This window comes from Bubalus bubalis, chromosome 2 (assembly GCF_019923935.1).
Source record: "Bubalus bubalis isolate 160015118507 breed Murrah chromosome 2, NDDB_SH_1, whole genome shotgun sequence".
Taxonomy (NCBI): domain Eukaryota; kingdom Metazoa; phylum Chordata; class Mammalia; order Artiodactyla; family Bovidae; genus Bubalus; species Bubalus bubalis.
Genome location: NC_059158.1, coordinates 39,204,052 through 39,228,397, shown reverse-complemented (window position 1 = coordinate 39,228,397; position 24,346 = coordinate 39,204,052). Strand labels below are relative to the sequence as shown.

The following is a 24,346-nucleotide window of genomic DNA, read 5'->3' as shown; positions in this document are numbered from 1 at the left end:
CTCACCAGTTATTTATCTTTTATCGATAGATATGAGGTGGTATCTCATTACCCACTATGTTTACTTCTAGGAGTTTTATGGCTTCAGGTCTTAAATTTAATGGTTAATTTTTGGGTGCGGTATAAGATGGTAGTCCAGTTTTATTCTTTTTAATGTGACTGCCCAGTTTTCCCAATGTTGTTTGCCGAAGAGACTGTCCTCTCACCACTGAATTCTTTTGACTTCTTAGTGTGTTCTTGGTTCTTTGTAAGTGAATCGACCGTATATGCATGGGTTTATTTCTGGACTGTATTCTGTTCTGTTGTGATTCTCAAGGGCATTAAAATACTGACATGCAAACAGAAAGGAAAAAAGTGAAAGGATTATCAAAAAACAAAAAGTGATTATCAGAAGTCAGATGTAGATTTCTGGATAATGACAGTGATGAATAGCAAGTTTAAAACACTATTAATATTATAATTTTATAGATTAAGTGCATTATATTTTATAATATGTTCAATTAAGGATACTAGTAAGATATGAATTAATGACTGTAAAATGACATGAATGGAAAATGAATCTCAATATTATGGAGTAAAATGGAGGAACAACCAAAAAGATCAGAGTATTAGAATAGATATTCTCAAAACCAGTTTAGAAAAACAGGTTTATTGAGATATAATTCACATACCACACAATTTATCCATTTTAAGTGTACAGTTTAATGGTTTTAGTATATTCACAAAGTTATACAACCATAATCATTATCAATTTTAGAATATTTTCATCATTCCCAAAAGAAACTCCATATCTGTTAGCAGTCATTCCCCATTTTCCCCTCAACTCTCGTCACATCTTCCCCTGGCAATCACTTGGATTTGCCTACCCTGGGCATTTATACAAATGGAATAATTTAATATATGATGGTTTGTGATTCACTTTTTTAACCTAACACAATATTTTCAGAGTTCATTCATATTTTCCCATGGATCAGTACTCATTTTTGAGTGTGTGAGTGAGAAAGTTACTCAGTCATGTCTGACTCTTTGCAACCCCATGGACTGTACAGTCAATGGAATTCTCCAGGCCAGGATACTGGAGTGAGTAGCTTTTCCATTCTCCAGGGGATCTTCCCAAACCAGGAATTGAACTGGGGTCTCCTGCATTGCAGGTGGATTTTTTACCAACTGAGCTATGAGGGAAGCCAATGGCTAAATAATATTCCATTGTGTGGTTATACCACATTTTAGGCATCCAGTCGTCAGTTGATAGACATTTGTGTTGTTTCTATATTTTTGCATCATGAGTGATGCTGCTGTGAATATGTGTATACAAGTTTTTGTGTAGATATGTTTTCATCCTCTTAGGAATATAACCTAGGAGTTAAATTGCTGGGTTTTAGTAAGTTCATAACTCTATGTTTAACCTTTTGAGTAACTGACATGCTTTGTTTTCCAAAAAGGTTGCTTTATTTTATGTTCTCACAAACAGTGTATGATGGTTCCATTTTTCCACATCCTTGCCAACATTTGTTACTGTCTTCTTCATTTGAACATCATTTGGATGTGAAGTAGTATTTCCATATGGTTTTGACTTGCATATCTTCATGGCTGTTGATGTTGAGGATGTTTTTGTGTGCATGTTGGTGATTTGTAGGTCTTTGGCAGAATGTCTGTTTTCTCCTATTCTCTGGGTTGTCTTTTTGTTTTCTTGATACTATCCTTTGGAGCACAAACTTTTAAAAATTTTGATGAAATCCAACATATGTATTTTATCTTTTGTCCCATGTAATTTTAGTGTCATTTCTAAGAAATCTTTGCCTAATCCAAGGTTACAAAGATTTATGCATGTGCTTTGCTCTAGGAGTTTCATAATTGTAGCTTTTACCAAAATACACACACACACACACACCCTCAGAATGCCCCCTCAGGCATTGTAGAAACTTTGGCTTCATCATCAAAAGCCCTAGGTTTTCATACTGGTTAGTTATGACTTTACAGGACTGAATGTAAAAATACTGTTATAAATTGAGGTTAATGTCACATGCACTGAATCTTGCAGGATTTTAGTTAGTATTGAATGATACTAGGAAAGTCAGAGTCCTTTGCCAAGTGTAAAGTGTACCTAAAAGTTCAACTACAAGTAAGAGAAAGGAGGAAGGGAATTAATCACTTTGAAACTATTAAGTAAACATTGAAACAGTTTAATATTATTAATTTGGGGAAGAATTAGCCTGAAACCACATCTCCCATTACACAGTGCAATAAGTTACAAAATGATCAAAAGTTGATCATCATGGTTCTTTCTCTAAAAAACATCTAAAAGTATTTACGCTTTGTATAGACGTTTATTTTGATTCAAGAAAACAAATGTGGCTTCAGGAATAAGTAAGCTGCAATATATCAGAAAACAGGCAGCAGAAGGGGTGAAAATGTGTAATGACAGACTTAAGGAAAAGATAATTGTCTGAACCATTTAAAATTGCATGCATTTAAAAAGACAATTAAATAATAGTTATTAGAAATGTAAATCTAGGAAGCTCCCATGACTTACTGTTTAAAGGGGATGCTCAGTTAATTTACAGGTGAAAGGAAAGTACAGCAAATTAGTACAAATAATCAGCCTCCATTTTTCAGGGCCATGAGGAAATGGGTAAAATGAAACCTTCTAGGTATGAATCAAAATGTGACTGTTGCTTTAAAATAAATCAAAGTAAAACATGCCATTTTGACTTTTAACAGGGTCTCCTGCAACATTATGATGATTTATGTCAGGAAGTGCCTCCTGTGTTTGTCAATCTGATGACCCCTAAAATGAAAAAGGTTGGTGATGTTGATGGTTTATATTGATTTCCCTGTCGTTTAAAATTAGATTCCAGTTCTATAGATTATGGATTCTAGAACATCTATTCTTGGCAAGACCCTCTTTCTAGTTCAACTTTATAGCTCTATTTTCCCTGCAGAATGATTTCTTGTCTAGGTTTTGTTGCCTTTGAAAAACAAATAAATCTAAATAATGAGCACTTTCTAAGAATCCGCGATTGCTTCATGGACAGCCAAAGATGATTAAAAACAAAAAGTCACCTTTACTAGGCATAATGGAGGGGAAATAGAATTAAGGAAATACAACCCATAATATTTCCAGGTAATAAAAGGCAGCCTTTATATGAATGCAGATGCTCCTTTTTAATAAGGGAAACCATTTCTTTTTTCTTTTTCTAGGTGGAAGCTGTGTTAAGACAAGGGCTCACAATATTGACATGGTCATCTTTAACACTAGAAAGCTTTTTTCAGGAAGTTGACTCAGTTTTGGGTATGTTCAACCAACTCTTAAAGAAGGTATGAGAGATACATTTTTAAAAACTACATGCATTAATACTCAGGCTATAGGTAATAGTGTGATTAACCTATGAAAGCTATTTAAGTCTATTTAAGTGACTTTTAACTAAAAGGACATCATTACATTAAAAAAAAAACAAAGCTTTGTACTTCTTGAACTGATTTGGGGCCTCTTAATTTAGAATTGCCTTGTTTGTCCCTGAATTACCTTGCTTGTAATATGTTTAAATGATTGTTCAGCTCCACAGTGTAGTTTAGAAAATGGTATAGTTGTAGACTGTGGAAGATGGTGGAATGGAGGGCTTAAATGCATCTGATGTTAATTAGATGAGGTAGTTACCCACTTGGAGACTATCTATTGATTTCTGACATGTTTTCTACATAAAACATGCATAACCTTTTAGATGTGCTAGTCTGTCTATGGTGGCAGCATGGTGTAACAGATGAAACCCAGAGGCTTGAAAATCAGATAAACCTAGGTAGGATATTTCGACTTTCACCAGCTCTGTGTTCCTCTCTGGGTTTCTTGACTTCTCTGAGCCTTGGTTTCTCTGGCTGTAAAACTGGGATGGTACTGATTCATGGGCTGGAAGGAGATCATGCATGTGAGGTTATGACACATGTTGCAGCTCAGTAAAGTTTAATTCCACATCAAGAAAAGATTTACTCCTAAAATTCCTACCAAATTATGCTTGGCTCAGGATGCAAATTTCCAGATATAGCCCTCCAGGTTAGTTTATAACTCAAGTGCTTTTTAGATGAAAGAGGAGTTTTCTTCGACATATGTTTTCTCGTTGGTAGATCAATGACTTGTGTGAAATGCATATCGATGCAGTTCTAAAGGAGATAGCCAAAACATTGTTAATTTCCCTGCCTGAAACCGGTGCTACCAAAGTAGAAGATATGTTGACACTCAATGAGGTATGCGTTTGTGTGTTATATTTTAGTCATAGAAATGCTAACTCATAAACTAAAATGTGAATTTGCATTCTAAAAGTAGAAATCTGTGTTCATGGCATTTAGACATTCTGGATTTTTTTTTTTTTTTTAACATCTTCAGCTCCAAAGACTTATAAGGTGTCAATAGCTCAAGCTCATGGTCACACCTTAGACATTATCCTAAGAATGTCCTCCACCTCATGCTGGAGTTCCCTGGGGTCCTGTCGGTGTTCACTGCCCTTCCTCTGTGCATGCTCCCAGGGCATTATCATCTACTCTCATGGTTTTAACTACCACATACTTTGTCCTTGAGTCATCTGAACACCTGGGTGTCATCCAGAGTCCTTCTCTCGCTCCCATCCCCAAAGCCAGTCAGTCTTCTAGGGCTAAGCCAGATTTTGTCTCTTACTATTCTTCTTGAATTGCCTCTTCTTTTCCATATCTACCATACTTGTCTTATGTCATGCTTTTTTTCTCTTTTGAGCAAAGGGTTATCACAAGGGCCAAGCAAAGAGAAAGAGTAGCTCATACTCAAAAAGCCTAAACTCCAGATCAGGCTTTTAATGCTCACGAGTGTGTCATTTGATGTTGTGATCTAACTGGTCTTTCTGCACCCATGTTTGGCCCCATCATATCCATCATCCTCCGGTTGTAAGAACTCCCTAGCTTAAATCCTTCAATGGCAGTGGCACCTGCCTAAGCTCCTGAGCATCACATTAAACTGAACTGACTTGAATACCTACTTGTCCTCCATTGGCTCAAAAGCACAAAAGACAGGAATCCTGTCTAGTCATTCTTGAGGCCTGGCACATAACACAGTCTTTCTCAGAAGCACTTACTTTTTGTCTTGCACCCTGAGCCCTTTTTCTTTTCTTGCCTGCCTTGTGCTTCCCACCTCCTTACTGGTTTAGGTCACCTTGCTATTGTCCTTTTCAAGACAAGCAAGGATGGTTCCATCTCAAGGGATGTAACCTGGCCATGAGAAACAGGTGCCCTTACCCTCTCTTTCTATGGAAATGTGGCATCCTCTTTGCAGGACACCTTTCTGAGCTGTTTGGGCTTAGGGTATCCAGCCAGCCTCTTGCTTCAGAACTACTTAGGCATGGAGCAGCCCCTGCATCCCCAGATTGTAGTGGTCATGGGTCAAGGTCTCTGAGTAGTTCTTTTTCAAAACTTTGAGGTAGTGTGATCTCAAGCCATAAACTTGAGTGAGGGTGAGCTAGTGGTTGTAAATTTCTAAGGGAGACTGTATCTGTCTCTCCTAGAGCCTCAAATGAGATTGCTGACTGTCCTGGAGAACGTGGCCCTTGATTTGCCTGATGGTGTAGTGGGGAGGGCAAGGGTAGGTCTCAAGTTCCTGTCTGCTACTCTTGTGAGGGATCCAAGGCCTCATTTGGTTTTTTGTTTGTTTGTTTATGGGGGAAAAAGTCCCCCTAAAAGCTGTAGCTTCAACTTCTCACTTTAGGCCCATATCTTTTTTTTTTTTCAATTGAGATATCATGTGCATACAGCAAAGTGCACAAATCTGAAGTGCACTATTCAGTGAATGTTTATATATGACGTACCCTTGTACCCTTCTCCACCACAAGGTATAGAACATTTCTTCATTGCAAATGATCCCTTCTGCTCCATTCCAGGCAGCAAGCACCCTCTACCCCAAAGTCCTCAACATTTTGGCTTCTATCACTGTACATTAGTTTCACTTGTTTTGAACTTCACGCAAATGAAATCAAGGCGCATACATTCCTTATGTCTGGCTTATTTTGCTCAGGGGCTGTGAGAGTCATCTGTGTAGTTGCATGAGACACTAGTTCTTTCAACCTCATTCATAGTTTGCTGAGTCATAGTCGTAGGTTATGAATATATTTAGCTTTTGTAGAAACTATTTTTTAGAGTTGGTGTGTTTGAATTAGGAACCAAATAGGTTCACACATTGCATTTGATTTATATATCTTTTAAATTTCTTTTTGTCATCTCCCATTTCTTTGCTTGCAAATTTGTATTGCAGAAAAATATACATACTGCAAACTTTATAATTTTAACCATTTTTAATGTACAGTTCAGTGGCATTAAGTAAAATTCAGTGTTTTGCAACCATCTATTTCCAGAACATTTTTTTTTTGATCATCTTACACAGCACTTCTGTACCTATGAAACAATGACTTCCCATTTTCCTTCTCTCCACCCAACCCCTGGTAACCTCTATTCTGCTTTCTATGTTTATGGATTTGTCTATTTTAGCTATCTCATGTACGTGAAATCATGCAATATTGTATCTGTGTTACTTCACTTAGCATGTTTTCAAGGTTAATCCTATTGTAACATGTATCAGAATTTGGTTCCTTTTTAGATCTGAAATGTTCTATGGTATATATATGCCAGATTTTGTTTATCCCTTCATCTGTTGGTGGACATTTGGGCTCTTACTACCTTTTAACTATGAATTAAGCACTAGTGTGTAATTATCTGGCCCTACCTTCGATTCTTTTGGGTATATACTCAGAGTGGAATTACTGGTCATATGGTAATTCTATGTTTAGCTTTTGAGAAATCACCAAATATTTCTCACGGTGGCCATACTGTTTTACTTTCCCACTAGCAGTGTACAACAAGGGTTCCAGTTTCTCTACTTGCTTGCTGACAGTTCTTATTTTTCATTTTTGAAAATTAAAACATTTTTCATAATAATCTGAATGGACGTGAAGTCTCCTTGTGGTTCTGATTTGCCTTTTCCTAATGATTGCTGATGTTGTGCATCTTTCGTGTGTTTGTTGGCCTTTTGTACATTTCTTTGGAGAAATGTCTATTCAAAGTTTTTTTTTTTTTTTTTTGCCTTCTTCTTTCTTTTAATGCTCTTTATTTATTGAAGAAATGGGATCATTTGTCCTATAGAATTTTCCATGTTTTAGACTTTTGCTTATCATATCCTAGTAGTATGATTTTTAAAAATTAAAAAAAATATATATATCACTTATTTATTTTGTTTGGCTGGACTGGGTCTGAGTTGTGGCTCACAGGATCTTTAGTTGCGGCATGTGAACTCTCAGTTGGGGCATGTGGGATCTAGTTCCCTGGTCAGGGATCGAACCTGGACCCCTTGCATTGGAAGCATGAAGTCTTAGCCACTTAAACACCAGAGAAGTCCCAGTAGTGTGATTTAACATATTGACCTAGTCCTCTATTCCTTGAATTTCCTATGTATTTTAATTATCTGGAGGATTGATTCAGTTCAGGTTCAATTGCTTTTGCTTTTCCTGACAGAATAGTTCACTGTGTACTTCCTATTGCTTCACATCAGGAGGCACATTTTATTGTTGTTTCCCTTTTTGTGATTTTAAGATTAATTAGTGGGCTCAAATACAGTCAGCTTTATCCATCATTATAAAGTTTCCCACCAACTTTTCCCCTGAAGAGTTTAGCAATCTTTGGTTATTATTGCCTAGAGCCATTATTGTTGCCTAGAGATTGCAAAATGTTGATTTTCTGACTTTAGCATTTATGGATAAAATACCTCTATAAAGAAGAAATTTCCTTCATTAATTGGTTGGTTACTATGGAACGATGTATAGAAAATTCAAGTTTAGTGCTTCAGTTTTCCTTTTATATACCAGTTTTCAAAATAATGAGTTGGCTCACTGGCAACTTCTAAAATACTCATTGTAGTTTAAATTATTTGAAGATCATTATGAATATATGGATTATTATGTATTTGAGGGATTCAGTCCATGGAAGTCATTATTCTTTTTTCTATTTAAATTTTATCATCTTTGTCCAGTGGAATTCTTCAGGCAGGCATCTGTGTTTTTGATATGAGTGTTGTAGTCTTTGAAAGCTTTCTTGCTTCCTGGAACCACTGGAAATATTAGGTTCATCTTGTACATTTCCTGCCCCAAATCTGGGATAACTCAATTTTCCATCTAGCCCTTCAGTGTTACTGGTGGAAAATGATATTTGGAGATCACACCCTAGGTGCTAGGAGTGGCACTCATTTTTAACTTTCACCTGTTTTTATAGTATTATTTCTGCATCCCTAATATACCTTGGGTGGTGTTTCTTGGGTTGGCAAATAGAGTCTGCTCTATTCCTGGGCTCCATGTTATTTTAGAGGGAGATTCCTTCAAATGTTGTATAGGTCTTTTTCCAGCAATTAGAGTTTCCAAAGAAGTCTCCTGTTTCCTGCCTGGGGATGAGGGGGTAATAGCTTGTCATTGCCTTCTCGCTCATCCTGAAATCTGATTATGAAAGTGAAGGTCACTCAGTTGTGTCTGACTCTTTGTGACCCCATGGACTGTAGCCTGCCAAGCTCCTCTCTCCATGGAATTCTTCAGGCGAGAATACTGGAGTGGGTAGCTGTTCCTTTCTCCAGGGGATCTTCCTAACCCAGGGATTGAACCCAGGTCTCCCACTTTGCAGGCAGATTCTTTACCATCTGAGCTACCAGGGAAGCCCAAGAATACTGGGGTGGGTTGCCATTTCCTTCTCCAGGGGATCTTCCTGACCCAGGAATCAAACCAGGGTCTCTTGCATTACAGGCAGATTCTTTACCAGCTGAGCTACCAGGGAAGCCCACGTACTTCATACCAGATCTTACTTATAAACTAACAGCATACAAAGGAGCAGGGACATTTCTCCATTAATTTTTTTCATTTTGTGCTCTTGACAATGAAAATCATTTCTATTGGTGTGTGCATATAACTGTTCTGACACTGTCCTCTTCTCAGTCGGGTGAAATTCACACTACCAAAGAAAATTTTCTTTGAACATATAAAACACGGGACTTTCATGTGCATAGAAGGAGAAGCAGATCACCCAAACAAGGGAGATGAGGATAAAGGGTGACCAAGTGTGAATGTGGTGGTTACGTGGGTGGCCCTGGTCGAGATACAGGAGGTGAAACTTGGAAGAGCGTGTTTGTCAATCATTGTGCCCCAGTCATGTGTCCTAGAGGGAGCCAAGATCGAGTAACACATGGGCTGCCTTCACACAAGCCTGTCACTTAGGTAGACCATTACAGTGAAGACAGAATGAGATTTGTAATGACAAAGCACATTGGATAACACTTCGGAGAGAAATCAGGTTTGGAAACATGGCATACATAATGTTGATCTGGGGGTGGGTGCGAGGTTATTTTGCCTAACCAGTGGTTTCAGACCGTATTGGGAACCAGGGCCTATTTACAGTAATGGCAAGTATTCCTTATCTTGGGACATCTAAGATAAGGATGTGGTTATAGGACAGATTTTGTTAATTATTTAAAAGCTATCTTCTGTTAGCTCCAATTAGTCCTTCTACTCTATGATGTTGGGGCTGGGATTCTGCAAATTACCTTTATCCTTGGCCAGTGGCTCCCTTTTAAGCTTGCAGTATAGGTAATAGAAGGAGGCTGGAGGAGAAAACAGGCTTGCTGTTTCTTGTATTGCCTTCTGTTGCTGACACCATTACCCTGGCAGTGGTTGTTAGTCCCAGGCCCTTGCTTTTTCTGGCCTTTCCAGAATCAGCCTCATGTGTCTCTCAGATATACCAACATCAAGAGGCCCCTCTCTGAGCTTCTGAGGCAGCCCCGCTAGCTGAGCATCTCCCTCACCTCCCGGTACCAGGTTCCAATAATTTCACCCTCCTCCCTGGGCTCCTCCATGCCCGAGGATGGGAGCTGCTTCCTGCAGTTACTTTCTGTGACCTCTGTGTTCCTTTTTGCCCTTTTGATCCTTTAAAAGTTGTTTTACCAATTTTTAAAATATTTGAATTCTCTCATTCTGTCTGTTAAAATAGCTGGAGTGGCATGTATTTCCTTGCTGGACCATGATCAACATATCTGTATATTGTTAGATATACAAATGGAATCAGAAATCAGGGCAATATTATGATCCAAGTTAAGATAGGAGAACACAGGAAAATAGATGAAAGGGTATTAAAAATTCTATCCACAAAATCAACCTGGCCCCATAGAGACAGAAAGTAGATTAGTGGTTGCCAGAGTGATGGGGAGTGACTGCTAATGGCTATAGGGGGATTCTTTTGGGGATGATGAAAATATTCTGGAATCAGATGTCAGTGATGGCTCCCCAGCTTTGTGAGTATACTAAAAATCAATGAACTGTGTACTTTACAAGGGTCAGTTTGTGTTCTATGAATTATATCTCAATTTTTAAAAATAGAAAGCTGCTCACAAAATCAGTTTGACTGCCTTCCATTTCATCCCTGACATGCTCCTTGGTACTGCAGTCTGTTCTTCACTCAGCTGTGGGAATGGTCTTATTAATCTTCAAGGACTAGCTGTTCTTCTCATGTAGAGATATGGTCCTTATCAGGAAAAGATGCCTTGCTTTGTGAGGCATCTCGCAAAGTTGGGTACTACCCAACTGCTAGTGACATCACATGGAGGCAGGTTTTGTAGTCTGTTATCTCATGGCATTATTTTGCCACTTGTTAAAGAGGATAGCTGTGCCACTGGTCGCCAACTGAGACAGGAAGTTTCTTTGCAATGGAATGTGTACATCTAAGTTTCTTACTCCTGGCTTTCTTGGCAGTATGAGCTGTCATGGTTATCTGAGGTGACCTAATTCATAAAGTGAAATTGACGTTGCTCAGTCGTGTCTGACTCTTTGCGACCCCAGGGACTGTAGCCCACCAGGCTCCTCTGTCCATGGGATTTTCCAGGCAAGAGTATTGGAGTGGGTTCCCATTTCCTTCTCCAAGGGATCTTCCCAAATCCAGGGGTCGAACCTGGGTCTCCTGCATTGCAGGCAGACGCTTTATCCTCTGAGCCACCAGGGAAGCCCAAATTCATAGCAAGAATCAAATGTGAGTTCTTTGATCAGGGTTCAGGAACTAGGATGGGGCTGGATTATTGTGTTTGGGATGGTATCGGTGCAGAGCCCAGCAAGGTGAGACACTCCAGGAGTCTCAAGGGTGAAAGTCATCAGCACCGTGGGGGCTGAAGGCACCAAAGGAGGAAAGAGTGCTTTCAGAGTCCAGTGAGAACTGGAACCACGTGGAGGGGCTCATCCCATAGGAGCTGAATTTGTGAAGAGACACAGCCTCTACCAGAGATGCAGCCCTACCCTCCTCTGCCAAGGAGGGAGTGGGAGGCACCCTCCTCTCCCGCCCTCCTATTTTCTGCTGGTACGTCCCACTGGGTCAAACCCAGCCGGAAGTCAGAGAATCAGGGAACCCCAGGAGGCAGCTTCCCTCTGCACAGGGCAGAGCAGAGAAGAGCTAGGAATGGGTTGCAGGAGGCAAACAGAGAATAGCCTGCACCTGGACTGTCCCCCAAGCTGGATTTCATGGAGTTACAGGGATTATTTGTAGTTTCTGGAATTAAAGTCATGTAAATAGTTTGCACCATCCCAGAGCTCTTGGTGCATTGCTGACTTCTGCATCCAACTGTTCCTTCCTTCTGGTTCCGTGGAGAAAGTTCTCACCTCTTTTCATAATTGAGGTCCTACTCGTGGGCTCTGGAGTCCACGCCTTCTTGTTCTTGGCAGCCTACCTCCGCCAGTCTTCCTTCTTCTAGATCTTCAGCTTTGTCCTCTCTAGGGGACTCCACCCCCTAGTAGTCAAATATGTTCTCCCTCTTTTCTTGCCAGCAAACAAAAAATGCTCTCACATCTCCTTCACTTCTTATTCACAACTAAACTTCTACAAACGTTCACTCAAGCTGCCTTCACTCTCCCACTTCTCTTTTCCCTGCTCCATTCCCCTCAATTCCTTCTTCCAGTTATTTCTGGCACTAGCTATTGTTTTTTGACAAATTTATTGAAATATAATTCACCCATTTAAAGTGTACAATTCAGGAACTGCCTGGCGATCCAGTGCTTAGGACTCTGTGCTTCCCACTGCAGGAAGCATGAGTTTGATCCCTAGTTGGGGAACTAAGATCTGGTAAGCTATGTGGCGCAGCCGAAAAAAAAGCGTACAATTCGGTGGTTTTAACACAGCGACAGAACCGTGCAGCTGTCGCCACAGTCAATTTTAGGACAGTTCATCTCCCCCAAAGAAATCCCATGCTCATTAGCAGTCATTATAATTTTTTCTCAACCCTCCCAGCCCTAGGCCACCACTAATTTGCTTTCTGTCCCCATAGATTTGTCTACTATAGACATTTCTTACAAAAGGAATCATATGGAATATGGTATATTGTGACTGGCTTTTTTGACTTAGCTCAGTGTTCATTCATATTGTCCCATGTATCAGTACTACATTTCTTTTTACTGCTGAATCATAGTGCGTTGTGTGGGTGGACCATGTTTTAGTTATCCATTCATCAGTTAATGGACATTTGGATTCTCACTTTTTGGCCTTTATGAATAATGCTGCTGTGAACATAAATGTACAAGTTTTTGCAGGGACATATTTTCATTTCTCTTGGGCATATATTTAGGAGTGGAATTGTTAGGTTATGTGTTAAGTACATGTTCAACCTTTTGAAGAACAGTCAGACTTTTCCAAACTGGCTGCCTTATTTAACATTCCCACCAGCAGTACGTGAGGGTTCCAGTTTCTCTACACCCTTGCCAACACTTATTATCCATCTTCTTGATTATCGCCTTCTTAGTAGGTATGAAGTGGTGTTAGAAATGTCTATTCAACATTCAGAAAACTAAGATCATGGCACCTGGTCCCATCACTTCATGGGAAATAGATGGGGAAACAGTGGAAACAGTGTCAGACTTTATTTTGGGGGGCTCCAAAGTCACTGCAGATGGTGATTGCAGCCATGAAATTAAAAGATGCTTAATCCTTGGAAGGAAAGTTACGACCAACCTAGATAGCATATTCAAAAACAGAGACATTACTTTGCCAACAAAGGTCCGTCTAGTCAAGTCTATGGTTTTTCCAATGGTCATGTATGGATATGAGAGTTGGACTGTGAAGAAAGCTGAGTGCCAAAGAATTGATGCTTTTGAACTGTGGTGTTGGAGAAGACTCTTGAGAGTCCCTTGGACTGCAAGGAGATCCAACCAGTCCATTCTAAAGGACATCAGTCCTGGGTGTTCATTGGAAGGATTGATGCTAAAGCTGAAACTCCAATACTTTGGCCACCTCATGCGAATAATTGACTTATTGGAAAAGAGTCTGATGCTGGGAGGGATTGGGGGCAGAAGAAGAAGGGGATGACATAGGATGAGATGGGTGAATGGCATCACTGACTTGATGGACATGAGTTTGGGTGAACTCTGGGAGTTGGTGATGGACAGGGAGGCCTGGCGTGCTGCAATTCATGGGGTCACAAAGAGTTGGACACTACTGAGCGACTGAACTGAACTGATTCAAATCCTTTGTTCATTGTAAAATTGGGTTATCTGACTTTTTAGTTTTTAGTTGTAATAGTTATTTGTATGTTCTGAATACTAGTCCCTTATCAGATTGCAAATTTTTTCTCCCATTCTGTGGGTTGTCTTTTCACTTTCTTGATGGTATCCTTTGAAGCCACAAAGTTTCAAATTTTGATGATGTCCATTTCATCTGTTTCTGTTGTTGCTGCTCTGCTTTGTTGTCAAATATCAAAGAAAACTTTGCCTTTTCCAAGATCATGAAGATACATGCTTATGTTTTCTTTTGAGAGTTTTATGGTTTTTGCTGTAATTTAGATCTGTGCTTCATTTTGAGTTAGTTTTTGTGTATGGTGTAAGGATCCAGTTTCATTATTTTGCAAGTGGATATTCATTTGTACTAGCACCAATTGTCAAATACCATTAATTTCATTATTATATGGTATTGAAAACATACAGAGGAATTTTATGGCATCTTCATTTATTCTTGTGAGCATGCTTTTTTAACATAAAAGATGATTTTATGTTATTTTGTAGAGGTTTCCAGGGGAGTGCCAAAATAAACATGTGTTTAATCTGTCATGTTTAGTAGTATGGTTCCTTCCTTGTACATGTGTGTGTGTGTGTGTGTGTGTGTGCTCAGTTGTGTCCGACTCCCTTGCAACCCCATGGACTGTAGCCCACCAGGCTCCTCTGTCCATGGGACTTCCAGGTAAGAATACTGGAATGGGTTTTCATTTCCTCCTCCAGGGGATCTTCCCGACCCAGGGATCAAACCTGAGTCTCTTGTGTCTCCTTAGGGGATTTCAAAGCAAGTAGAGGATGTGTGTATATAAACAGGTGTGTCCCTTCTTCTGTGATCAGCTGGAATTGTGTCCACTTGCTTAACACTTGTTTTCCCTGCTGGACTGAAGTGGCTCTCAGCCTCCATTGCATTCCAAAGTTTAATAATGTGTTGAATAAATTAGAAAGGATGGAGTGAATGAATGGAGGAATGAGGTCTGAAGAGTTGGTGGGGATAGAAGGGAAGGGAGATTGTCTTTTAGTAAGAGGAGGAATATCTGAGACTGAGAAAAGATGAAGATGGTTTCAAATACAGGTGAGGTGGTATAAATCTAGGGGACAAGCTTAGAAGCCTTGCTCTCTCAATCTAGTAGCCAAAAGAGGAATGCCTGAGAGCTGTGCAAGGAAACTATGGGATCTTCCAAAGCGTGTCTGGAGAGAATTTGCATAGATAGGCTCAGGCTCCTTAGCAAAAGTGATTTTAAAGGGCTAAGTTGGCTGCTACCATTTACTTTTCTCTTTTCTAAAATGCATGGACGGTGTATGTCAAAAGGCTTGTTCAGTTTTATAAGCCAGTTTTCTTTTCTGGATTTAACTAGTTCTCAATTTCTTCCTAAAGTATTTGTTATTAGAAAGATTCAAAAGGCAAAAAGCACAGACTTTTAGAATCACACAAAGCTGGTTTCAAACCCCTATTCTTACCACCAACTGTGTGACGTTGGGCACATTTTTTATTCTTTCCGAGACTCAGTTTTCTCATCTGTGAAATGGGGACAATAATGTTACCTATCCCAAGAGGTTGTTGTTTAATTAAATGAGTTCATACACATAAAGCTCTTAAATTGATGCCTGGCATACGACACGATGCTCAGTTAAAAACCTTGTCTGATTTGAATCTCAAAACAACACTTTGGATTGTCGTTTTTTAAAACCATTTCTCACTTTCAACTTGTGACATCTTTATCTCTCTCATGTCTTCAGGCTTCTTTCTTTTTATTCATATAAATGTGACTGTAGATCTCGATGAGTGATTGGATCAGGTAAGGTAAAAAAACTTTGAATTTTGCACTCCCCTGGCAGTCCAGTGGTTAAGACTCTATGCTTCCACTGCAGGGGGCACAGGTTCCATTCCTGATCAGGGAACTAAGATCCTGTACGCTTCATGGCATGGCCAAAAAACAAAACAACTTTGAATTTTTATTCTTTCTCCTCCTTTTCCTTGCTTGAGACTTAACAGGTTTCTCAGGCTGCTTTTAGTTGTTGCCAGTTTGGAGTCTGAATCGTTATGCTACTGGCCACTATCTCTAGGTATTTTCAAATAGCATTAATTAGAGTTTGACAAATTAAAGTCATATTAAGAAGCTTCACAGTAGTTTTAAGTATCTGGAAATTAATAGTCATTTCTTTATTTAATAGACATACACAAAAGAATGGGCTGAGGTTCTAAACCACAAAAGTAAGCATGTGGAAGAAGCTGTCAAAGAACTTATATCAATATTTGAGACTATTTATGAAGTTAAGTACAGTGGGAAAGGAGCAAGACACTTACCAGGTAATGCGACTGGTTAAACTGTTTGAATCACGAGTGCTACAGATATGCTCTCAAGAAGGCCCTCTGTGCTTAGCATGTACCAAAATTCCAGACTCTGTGAAGGAGATCAGGTGTTCAGCATAAACCATGCAATTTGCACAGTGTAGGCACAGTGAGCCCTTTTTATGAGTTAGGGAATGGTGGGCACCCCTCTGAAATCCAGGTTGTTGTCGTTGTTTAGTTGATAAGTCGTGTCTGACTCTTTTGCCACCCCATGGACTGTAGCCCACCAGGCTCCTCTGCACATGGGTTTTCCCAGGCAAGAATGTTGGAGCGGGTTACCATTTCCTTCTCCAGGGGATTTTTCCTATTCAGAGATCGACCTATGTCTCCTGCATTGGCAGACAGATTCTGTACCAGTGAGCCACCTGCGAAGCCCCAAATCCAAATTCCCAGACACCTGTTAAAGACCAACCTTGCAAGCAGGCCTTAACATGGATAGCAGTCTCTGGCCTGCTATGTTAACTTTTTCTTTTTTATGTATTCATTCTACCATGCTGGTTGTCACACTGCATGACAACCATCTGAATAGAGGGCAGAGATGCTGCTGAACATCCTCCATTGCACAGGACGGCCCCCAACAACAAAGTAGTCAGTAGTGCTCAGGGTGAGAAACTCTGAGCTTACAGTGGTTAAGAATCCGCCTGCTAATGCAGGAGATGCCAGAGACGTGGATTCAATCCCTAGGTTGGGAAGATCCCCTCGAGGAGGAAATGGCAACCCACACCAGTATTTTTGGCTGGAAAATCCCATGGACAGAGGAGCCTGGGAGGCTACAGTCCATGAGCTTGCAAAGAGTCAGACACGATTGAATGCACACACATATGAGTGATCTTGGCTAAAACTCAAGTTAATAAATGATTTACTTTTCTTTTATTTATTAAAACAAGTGAGAGAGGAAATATTTCTCTTAAGAGATCTAATCATGACCAAGTTTAATCATGAGTGGTTTAATTATGACTAAACCTGGTTTAATCATGACTAGTATAGGATGTGGAGAAGGCATGGCACCCCACTCCAGTACTCTTGCCTGGAAAGTCCCATGGACTGAGGAGCCTGGTGGGCTGCAGTCCATGGGGTCACTAAGAGTCAGACACGACTGAGTGACTTCACTTTCACTTTTCACTTTCATGCATTGGAAAAGGAAATGGCAACCCACTCCAGTATTCTTGCCTGGAGAATCCCAGGGACGCGGGAGCCTGGTGGGCTGCCATATATGGGGTCGCACAGAGTCAGACACGACTGAAGCAACACAGCAGCAGCAGCAGCAGCAGAAGTATAGGATGATAAAAAATTTTACAATTTTTATAAATTGTACTTTCTTTGTATAATTGGATTATGGTTTTATTTATATTTTTCTTTATATTTCTGCATAATCCAAATATGTCTAGTCACCTTGTATTACACAAATAATTATAAAAAGTATTTCATCTTCAAATGTTTCTCATAGAAACTTTTAAAACGAGTGTAAAGAAATCCCTGCATTCCTATACACTAACAATGAGAAAACAGAGAAATTAAGGAAACAATTCCATTCACCATTGCAATGAAAAGAATAAAATACTTAGGAATATATCTACGTAAAGAAACTAAAGACCTATGTATAGAAAACTATAAAACACTGGTGAAAGAAATCAAAGAGGACACAAATAGATGGAGAAATATACCGTGTTCATGGATTGGAAGAATCAGTATAGTGAAAATGAGTATACTACCCAAAGAAGTTTATAGAGTTAATGCAATCCGTATCAAGCTACCAACGGTATTTTTCACAGAACTAGAACAAATAATTTCACAATTTGTATGGAAATACAGAAGAACTCGAATAGCCAAAGCAATCTTGAGAAAGATTGCTTGGAACTGGAGCAATTGGAACTGGAGGAATCAACCTGCCTGACTTCAGTCTCTACTGCAAAGCCACAGTCATCAAGACAGTATGGTACTGGCACAAAGACAGAAATATAAATCAATGGAACAAAGTAGAAAGCCCAGAGATAAATCCACGCACCTATGGACACCTTATCTTTGACAAAGGAGGCAAGAATATACAATGGAGAAAAGACAATCTCTTTAACAAGTGGTGCTGGGAAAACTGGTCAACCACTTGTAAAAGAATGAAACTAGAACACTTTCTAACACCATACACAAAAATAAACTCAAAATGGATTAAAGATCTAAATGTAAGATCAGAAACTATAAAACTCCTAGAGGAGAACATAGGCAAAACACTCTCCAACATAAACCACAGCAGGATCATCTATGACCCACCTCCCAGAATATTGGAAATAAAAGCAAAAATAAACAAATTAAAATTAAAAGCTTCTGCACAACAAAGGAAACTATAAGCAAGGTGAAAAGACAGCCTTCAGAATGGGAGAAAATAATAGCAAATGAAGCAACGGACAAAGAATTAATCTCAAAAATATACAAGCAACTCCTGCAGCTCAATTCCAGAAAAATAAAAGACCCAATCAAAAAGTGGGCCAAAGAACTAAACAGACATTTCTCCAAAGAAGACATACAGATGGCTAACAAACACTTGAAAAGATGCTCAACATCGCTCATTATCAGAGAAATGCAAATCAAAACCACAATGAGGTATCATTTCACACCAGTCAGAATGGCTGCTATCCAAAAGTCTACAAGCAATAAATGCTGGAGAGGGTGTGGAGAAAAGGGAACCCTCTTACACTGTTGGTGGGAATGCAAACTAGTACAGCCACTATGGAGAACAGTGTGGAGATTCCTTAAAAAACTGGAAATAGAACTGCCATACGACCCAGCAATCCCACTGCTGGGCATACACTGAGGAAACCAGAATTGAAAGAGACACGTGTACCCCAATGTTCATCACAGCACTGTTTACAATAGCCAGGACATGGAAACAATCTAGATGTCTATCAGCAGACGAATGGATAAGAAAGCTGTGGCACATATATACAATGGAGTATTACTCAGCCATTAAAAAGAATACATTTGAATCAGTTCTAATGAGGTGGATGAAACTGGAGCCTATTATATAGAGTGAAGTAAGCCAGAAAGAAAAATACCAATAGAGTATACTAACACAAGAGAAGACTCTACACATGGACATTACCAGATGGTCAACACCAAAATCAGATTGATTATATTCTTTGCAGCCAAAGATGGAGAAGCTCTATACAGTCAGCAAAAACAAGACCAGGAGCCGACTGTGGCTCAGATCATGAAATCCTTATTGCCAAATTCAGACTTAAATTGAAGAAAGTAGGGAAAACCACTAGACCACACAGGTATGACCTAAATCAAATCCCTTATGATTATACAGTGGAAGTGAGAAATAGATTTAAGGGCCTAGACCTGATAGAGTGCCTGATGAACTATGGAATGAGGTTCGTGACATTGTACAGGAGACAGGGATCAAGACCATCCCCGTGGAAAAGAAATGCAAAAAAGCAAAATGGCTGTCTGGGGAGGCCTTACAAATAGCTGTGAAAAGAAGAGAAGCGAAAAGCAAAGGAGCAAAGGAAAGATAAGAGCATCTGAATGCAGAGTTCCAAAGAATAGCAAGAAGAGATAAGAAAGCCTTCTTCAGCGATCAATGCAAAGAAATAGAGGAAAACAACAGAATGGGAAAGACTAGAGATCTCTTCAAGAAAATCAGAGATACCAAGGGAACATTTCATGCAAAGATGGGCACAATAAAGGACAGAAATGGTATGGACCTAACAGAAGCAGAAGATATTAAGAAGAGTTGGCAAGAATACATGGAAGAACTGTCCAAAAAAGATCTTCACGACCCAGATAATCACGATGGTGTGATCACTGACGTAGAGCCAGACATCCTGGAATGTGAAGTCAAGTGGGCCTTAGAAAGCATCACTATGAACAAAGCTAGTGGAGGTGATGGAATTCCAGTTGAACTATTCCAAATCCTGAAAGATGATGCTGTGAAAGTGCTGCACTCAATATGCCAGCAAATTTGGAAAACTCAGCAGTGGCCACAGGACTGGAAAAGGTCAGATTTCATTCCAATCCCAAAGAAAGGCAATGCCAAAGAATGCTCAAACTACTGCACAACTGCACTCATCTCACACGCTAGTAAAGTCATGCTCAAAATTCTCCAAGCCAGGCTTCAGCAATATGTGAACCGTGAACTTCCTGATGTTCAAGCTGGTTTTCGAAAAGGCAGAGGAACCAGAGATCAAATTGCCAACATCCGCTGGATCATGGAAAAAGCAAGAGAGTTCCAGAAAAACATCTACTTCTGCTTTATTGACTATGCCAAAGCCTTTGACTGTGTGGATCACAATAAACTGTGGAAAATTCTGAAAGAGATGGGAATACCAGACCACCTGATCTGCCTCTTGAGAAATCTGTATGTGGGTCAGGAAGCAACAGTTAGAACTGGACATGGAACAACAGACTGGTTCCAAATAGGAAAAGGAGTACGTCAAGGCTGTGTATTGTCACCCTGCTTATTTAACTTTTATGCAGAGTACATCATAAGAAATGCTGGACTGGAAGAAGCACAAGCTGGAATCAAGATTGCTGGGAGAAATATCAATAACCTCAGATATGCAGATGACACCACCCTTATGGCAGAAAGTGAAGAGGAACTCAAAAGCCTCTTGATGAAAGTGAAAGTGGAGAGTGAAAAAGTTGGCTTAAAGCTCAACATTCAGAAAACGAAGATCATGGCATCCGGTCCCACCACTTCATGGGAAATAGATGGGGGAACAGTGGAAACAGTGTCAGACTTTATTTTTCTGGGCTGCAAAATCACTACAGATGGTGACTGCAGCCATGAAATTAAAAGACACTTACTCCTTGGAAGGAAAGTTATGACCAACCTAGATAGCATATTGAAAAGCAGAGACATTACTTTGCCAACAAAGGTCCGTCTAGTCAAGGCTATGGTTTTTCCTGTGGTCATGTATGGATGTGAGAGTTGGACTGCGAAGAAGGCTGAGTGCTGAAGAATTGATGCCTTTGAACCGTGGTGTTGGAGAAGACTCTTGAGAGTCCCTTGGACTGCAAGGAGATCCAACCAGTCCATTCTCAAGGAGATCAGCCCTGGGATTTCTTTGGAAGGAATGATGCTAAAACTGAAACTCCAGTACTTTGGCCACCTCATGCGAAGAGTTGACTCATTGGAAAAGACTGATGCTGGGAGGGATTGGGGGCAGGAGGAGAAGGGGACGAGAGAGGATGAGATGGCTGGATGGCATCACTGACTCGATGGACGTGAGTCTGGGTGAACTCTGGGAGTTGGTGATGGACAGGGAGGCCTGGCATGCTGCGATTCATGGGGTCGCAAAGAATCGGACACGACTGAGCAACTGAACTGAACTGAACGCATATATATGGAGTTTAGAAAGAAGGTAACGATAACCCTGTATGTGAAACAGCAAAAGAGACACAGATGTATTGAACAGTATTTTGGACTCTGGGAGAGGGCGAGGGCGGGATGATATGGGAGAATGGCATTGAAACATGTTAAGTATCAAATGTGAAACAAAGAAACAAAAAAGAAATAACTCACAAAGACATCCCCCCAAAATTTAAAAATTATCTCTATAATATCCTTTTCAGGCTCTTCTATTCCAAAATGTTCTCCTGAATATAGAGAGGGCCCACACAATAGGAATTAATTAATGGGTTTGTGCTATGCCTGCAAAAATCAGCTGTTTTTTGAGACCTAGTCAATGGAAAGTTAAGAACTGTAAGTTAAGGGCAGGTGGACAGGTAGAGGAGAAAGCCATGTGCAGGCAAATATCCCTTTCCAGTAATAAGGGAAAACGTAGGTGAAAATGCACATTTTCATTAAGTAAAAACTTCAATTTAATTCAGTAAACAAATTGTTTAATATATAAAATACATTTTGCTTTCCTAAATGTATAAGACCTGTAAGAAGTGCTGAAAATAATATATTCACTCAGGGGATTTTAGGTAATAAATATAGATCATTTGTAGTTTTAATTTGAAGGGAAAACCATTGTGTGTGTGTGTTAAAGTGTTAGTGGCTCAGTTGTGTCCGACTCTTTGCGACCCCACAGACTAGCCTGCCAGGCTCCTTTGTTCATGGAATTCTCCAGGTAAGAATACTGGAGTGGGTTGCTATTCCCTTCATCAGGGTATCTTCCCGACCCAGAGATCAGACAAACCATTATTTTTAGTTAAAAGTTGTTAATATTTTTCCATGTTCACTTACTGCTAGAAATGTTAAATGTGTTTCTTTAATGAGTTATAGCCAGTTATGATCCACATGCAAGATTCTGCACCAAAGTTCCTAAATGTGAGAAGTTTTTGCAAGGGATAAATTTGAAACTGTTGGAAGAAAACTTTGCTTTTTGGGGGAAACACAGGGGCTCATCCCATCTATGGAGCAAAGTTGTTGGAAAAGTAGCATCAATATGCTAATCAAATTAACAAGTCTTTAGATTCATTAGGCGAGGCACAGGGAACGTGTGGAGAAGAATGAGGGGGGAGTAGAAGTTTACAGAACCCCCTCTCTAGTATTGGCATGGTATACTATAGAAAGAATTTTTAAGGGAAAGGAAATGAAAGAAGGGAAAATGTAAGTTAGGAGAGAAATGTTGGGGCTCAGAACATACCACCCCCAAATGTGCTACCATGCATATTGAATATTTTAAGCTAAAGGAATTTGAGAGGTGGTGGTACAGGAAAGTGAAAGTATTAGTCACTCAGTTTTGTCCGACCCTTTGTGACCCTATGGACTGTAGCCCACCAGTCTCCTCTGTCCATGGAATTCTCCAGACAAGAATACTGGAGTGGGTTGCCATTTCCTACTGCAGGGAATCTTCCTGACCCAGGGCTTGAACCTGGGTCTCCTGCATTGCAGGCAGTTTCTTTACCATCTGAGCCACTCCAGGTGGTATGGGAAGGACTCTCCAACCTCTACTTTCTCCTCTCATCTGAGAGGCTTCCATGTACCCAGAGAGGAAAGGAGCATCTTTATTTTCAAAGACGGGAGGATGCTGAGAGGAATCAGAATGAATGGGCCTTGCTAAATCCCCAGTTTACTACTTGTAGTCCTATCACATTTTTCCTATGATTTTCTACTCTTTATCGAACCTAGTGTGAAACCCCGCAAGTTTAATCACTTCTTTGGATCTTAATTTCCTTTGAAATCTCTTGTGTCATGTAAAACTTATATTAAATAAATTTGTATGCTTTAAAAAAACAAACAAAAACTCAGAGCTTAAATATCCACAGCATGTGTTCTTTCTCTTAGAGATTTTTCACTTAGTTTAAGTGGTTTTCATCAGAAGTATCAAAAACACAAACATATCAGCTTGTTAGACTAGCAAAGTCAAAACTTAAACAGATATTTTAGAAAGCTAACATGTAGAGCCCTCTTTAAATGTTCCTTAATTCTAAATACTAAGAGTGTGTTTGAAGAGTGTACTTGATTTAAATTAAATTCAAGGGTGATTTCCCTAGGAACAAATTTTTAATTTTTCGATTAAGAATTTTTTAAAGAAGGAGCTTCCTAAGAAGGTTTGGTCATATAGAATAAACCGATTGCTAAGTATTAAATATTCTATTTTTATTTTATCTTTTCTATAGAGCTGAGAAAGCACGTTGTTTTTGGAAGTGAGGGAGAAGATGTTGAAAGCGCTGATTATGATGCTAATATTGTGCCTGAGGCTGATGTTAAAGATGATAAAGAAGATGAATTTAAGAAGGTATTATTGTGAAACAACCTCATGCAATTTCACAGAATTATGTTTCATAGGATTGCAGATAATCCCAAATGGTATTTCCCTCCCCACCCCCCACCCCCCACCCCCCAGGCAGCTCTGCAGCTAATCTGTGTGGATTTATAACAAAATCCAGAAAATATAATTTTCTATCCTACACTGTGGAATCTGACAAGCTACAGCAGTCCTTACAGCTTTCCCCCCAATATCATCTGCTTTTAATGTGATTCTGTCGATTACAGTTTATATACTTATCATCCCGGTTGTGACTGACTATGTTTTCTTATGTAATAAATGTCACATCTGGGACCATAGTGCCAATCCATTTGACTCAGGACGGAGAACTTTGTTCTCAGTTACTGTTGTTAATGGAGTTACCTATATTGCAAGACCAGACTTTGATTCACCTGGGGTCCAGGGATCTGCATATTTTAAAAGCACTGTGGATATCCTGTGGACTCCCCTGCAGGAGAAACTCCAGGTGGGCAGAGCTTCACATTACACTGAGATGTGTTGAGAATGGAAATTGAGGAGACACTGGGATTCTTCATCCTTCTTAGGCCCTCTGGCTGTTCATCAGCTCTGAATGCCACTGCCACATTTGTACTAATTCCTGATTTCTCCTGCTGCCATCAGTTTTCTTTTTCTTAATATTTATTTATTTCACTGGGTCGGATTTTACTTGTGTCACCTGGGATTTTCATCGTGGTGCACAGACTCTCTAGTTGTGGTAAGAGG

At 39.8% G+C, this 24,346-nt stretch overlaps 1 protein-coding gene across 1 annotated transcript in view; it reads left to right on the top strand.

Annotated features, from left to right (window-relative positions):
• The window catches only part of DNAH8 (dynein axonemal heavy chain 8), a 332,077-nt gene that overhangs the window by 59,780 nt on the left and 247,951 nt on the right, over nt 1-24,346 (top strand). Inside the window, exons 18-22 of the mRNA XM_044930509.2 lie at nt 2,721-2,801; nt 3,201-3,317; nt 4,119-4,238; nt 15,728-15,863; nt 23,475-23,593. Of these exons, the coding sequence (XP_044786444.2) occupies nt 2,721-2,801; nt 3,201-3,317; nt 4,119-4,238; nt 15,728-15,863; nt 23,475-23,593 (573 nt within the window). The remainder of the gene's footprint in view (nt 1-2,720; nt 2,802-3,200; nt 3,318-4,118; nt 4,239-15,727; nt 15,864-23,474; nt 23,594-24,346) is intronic.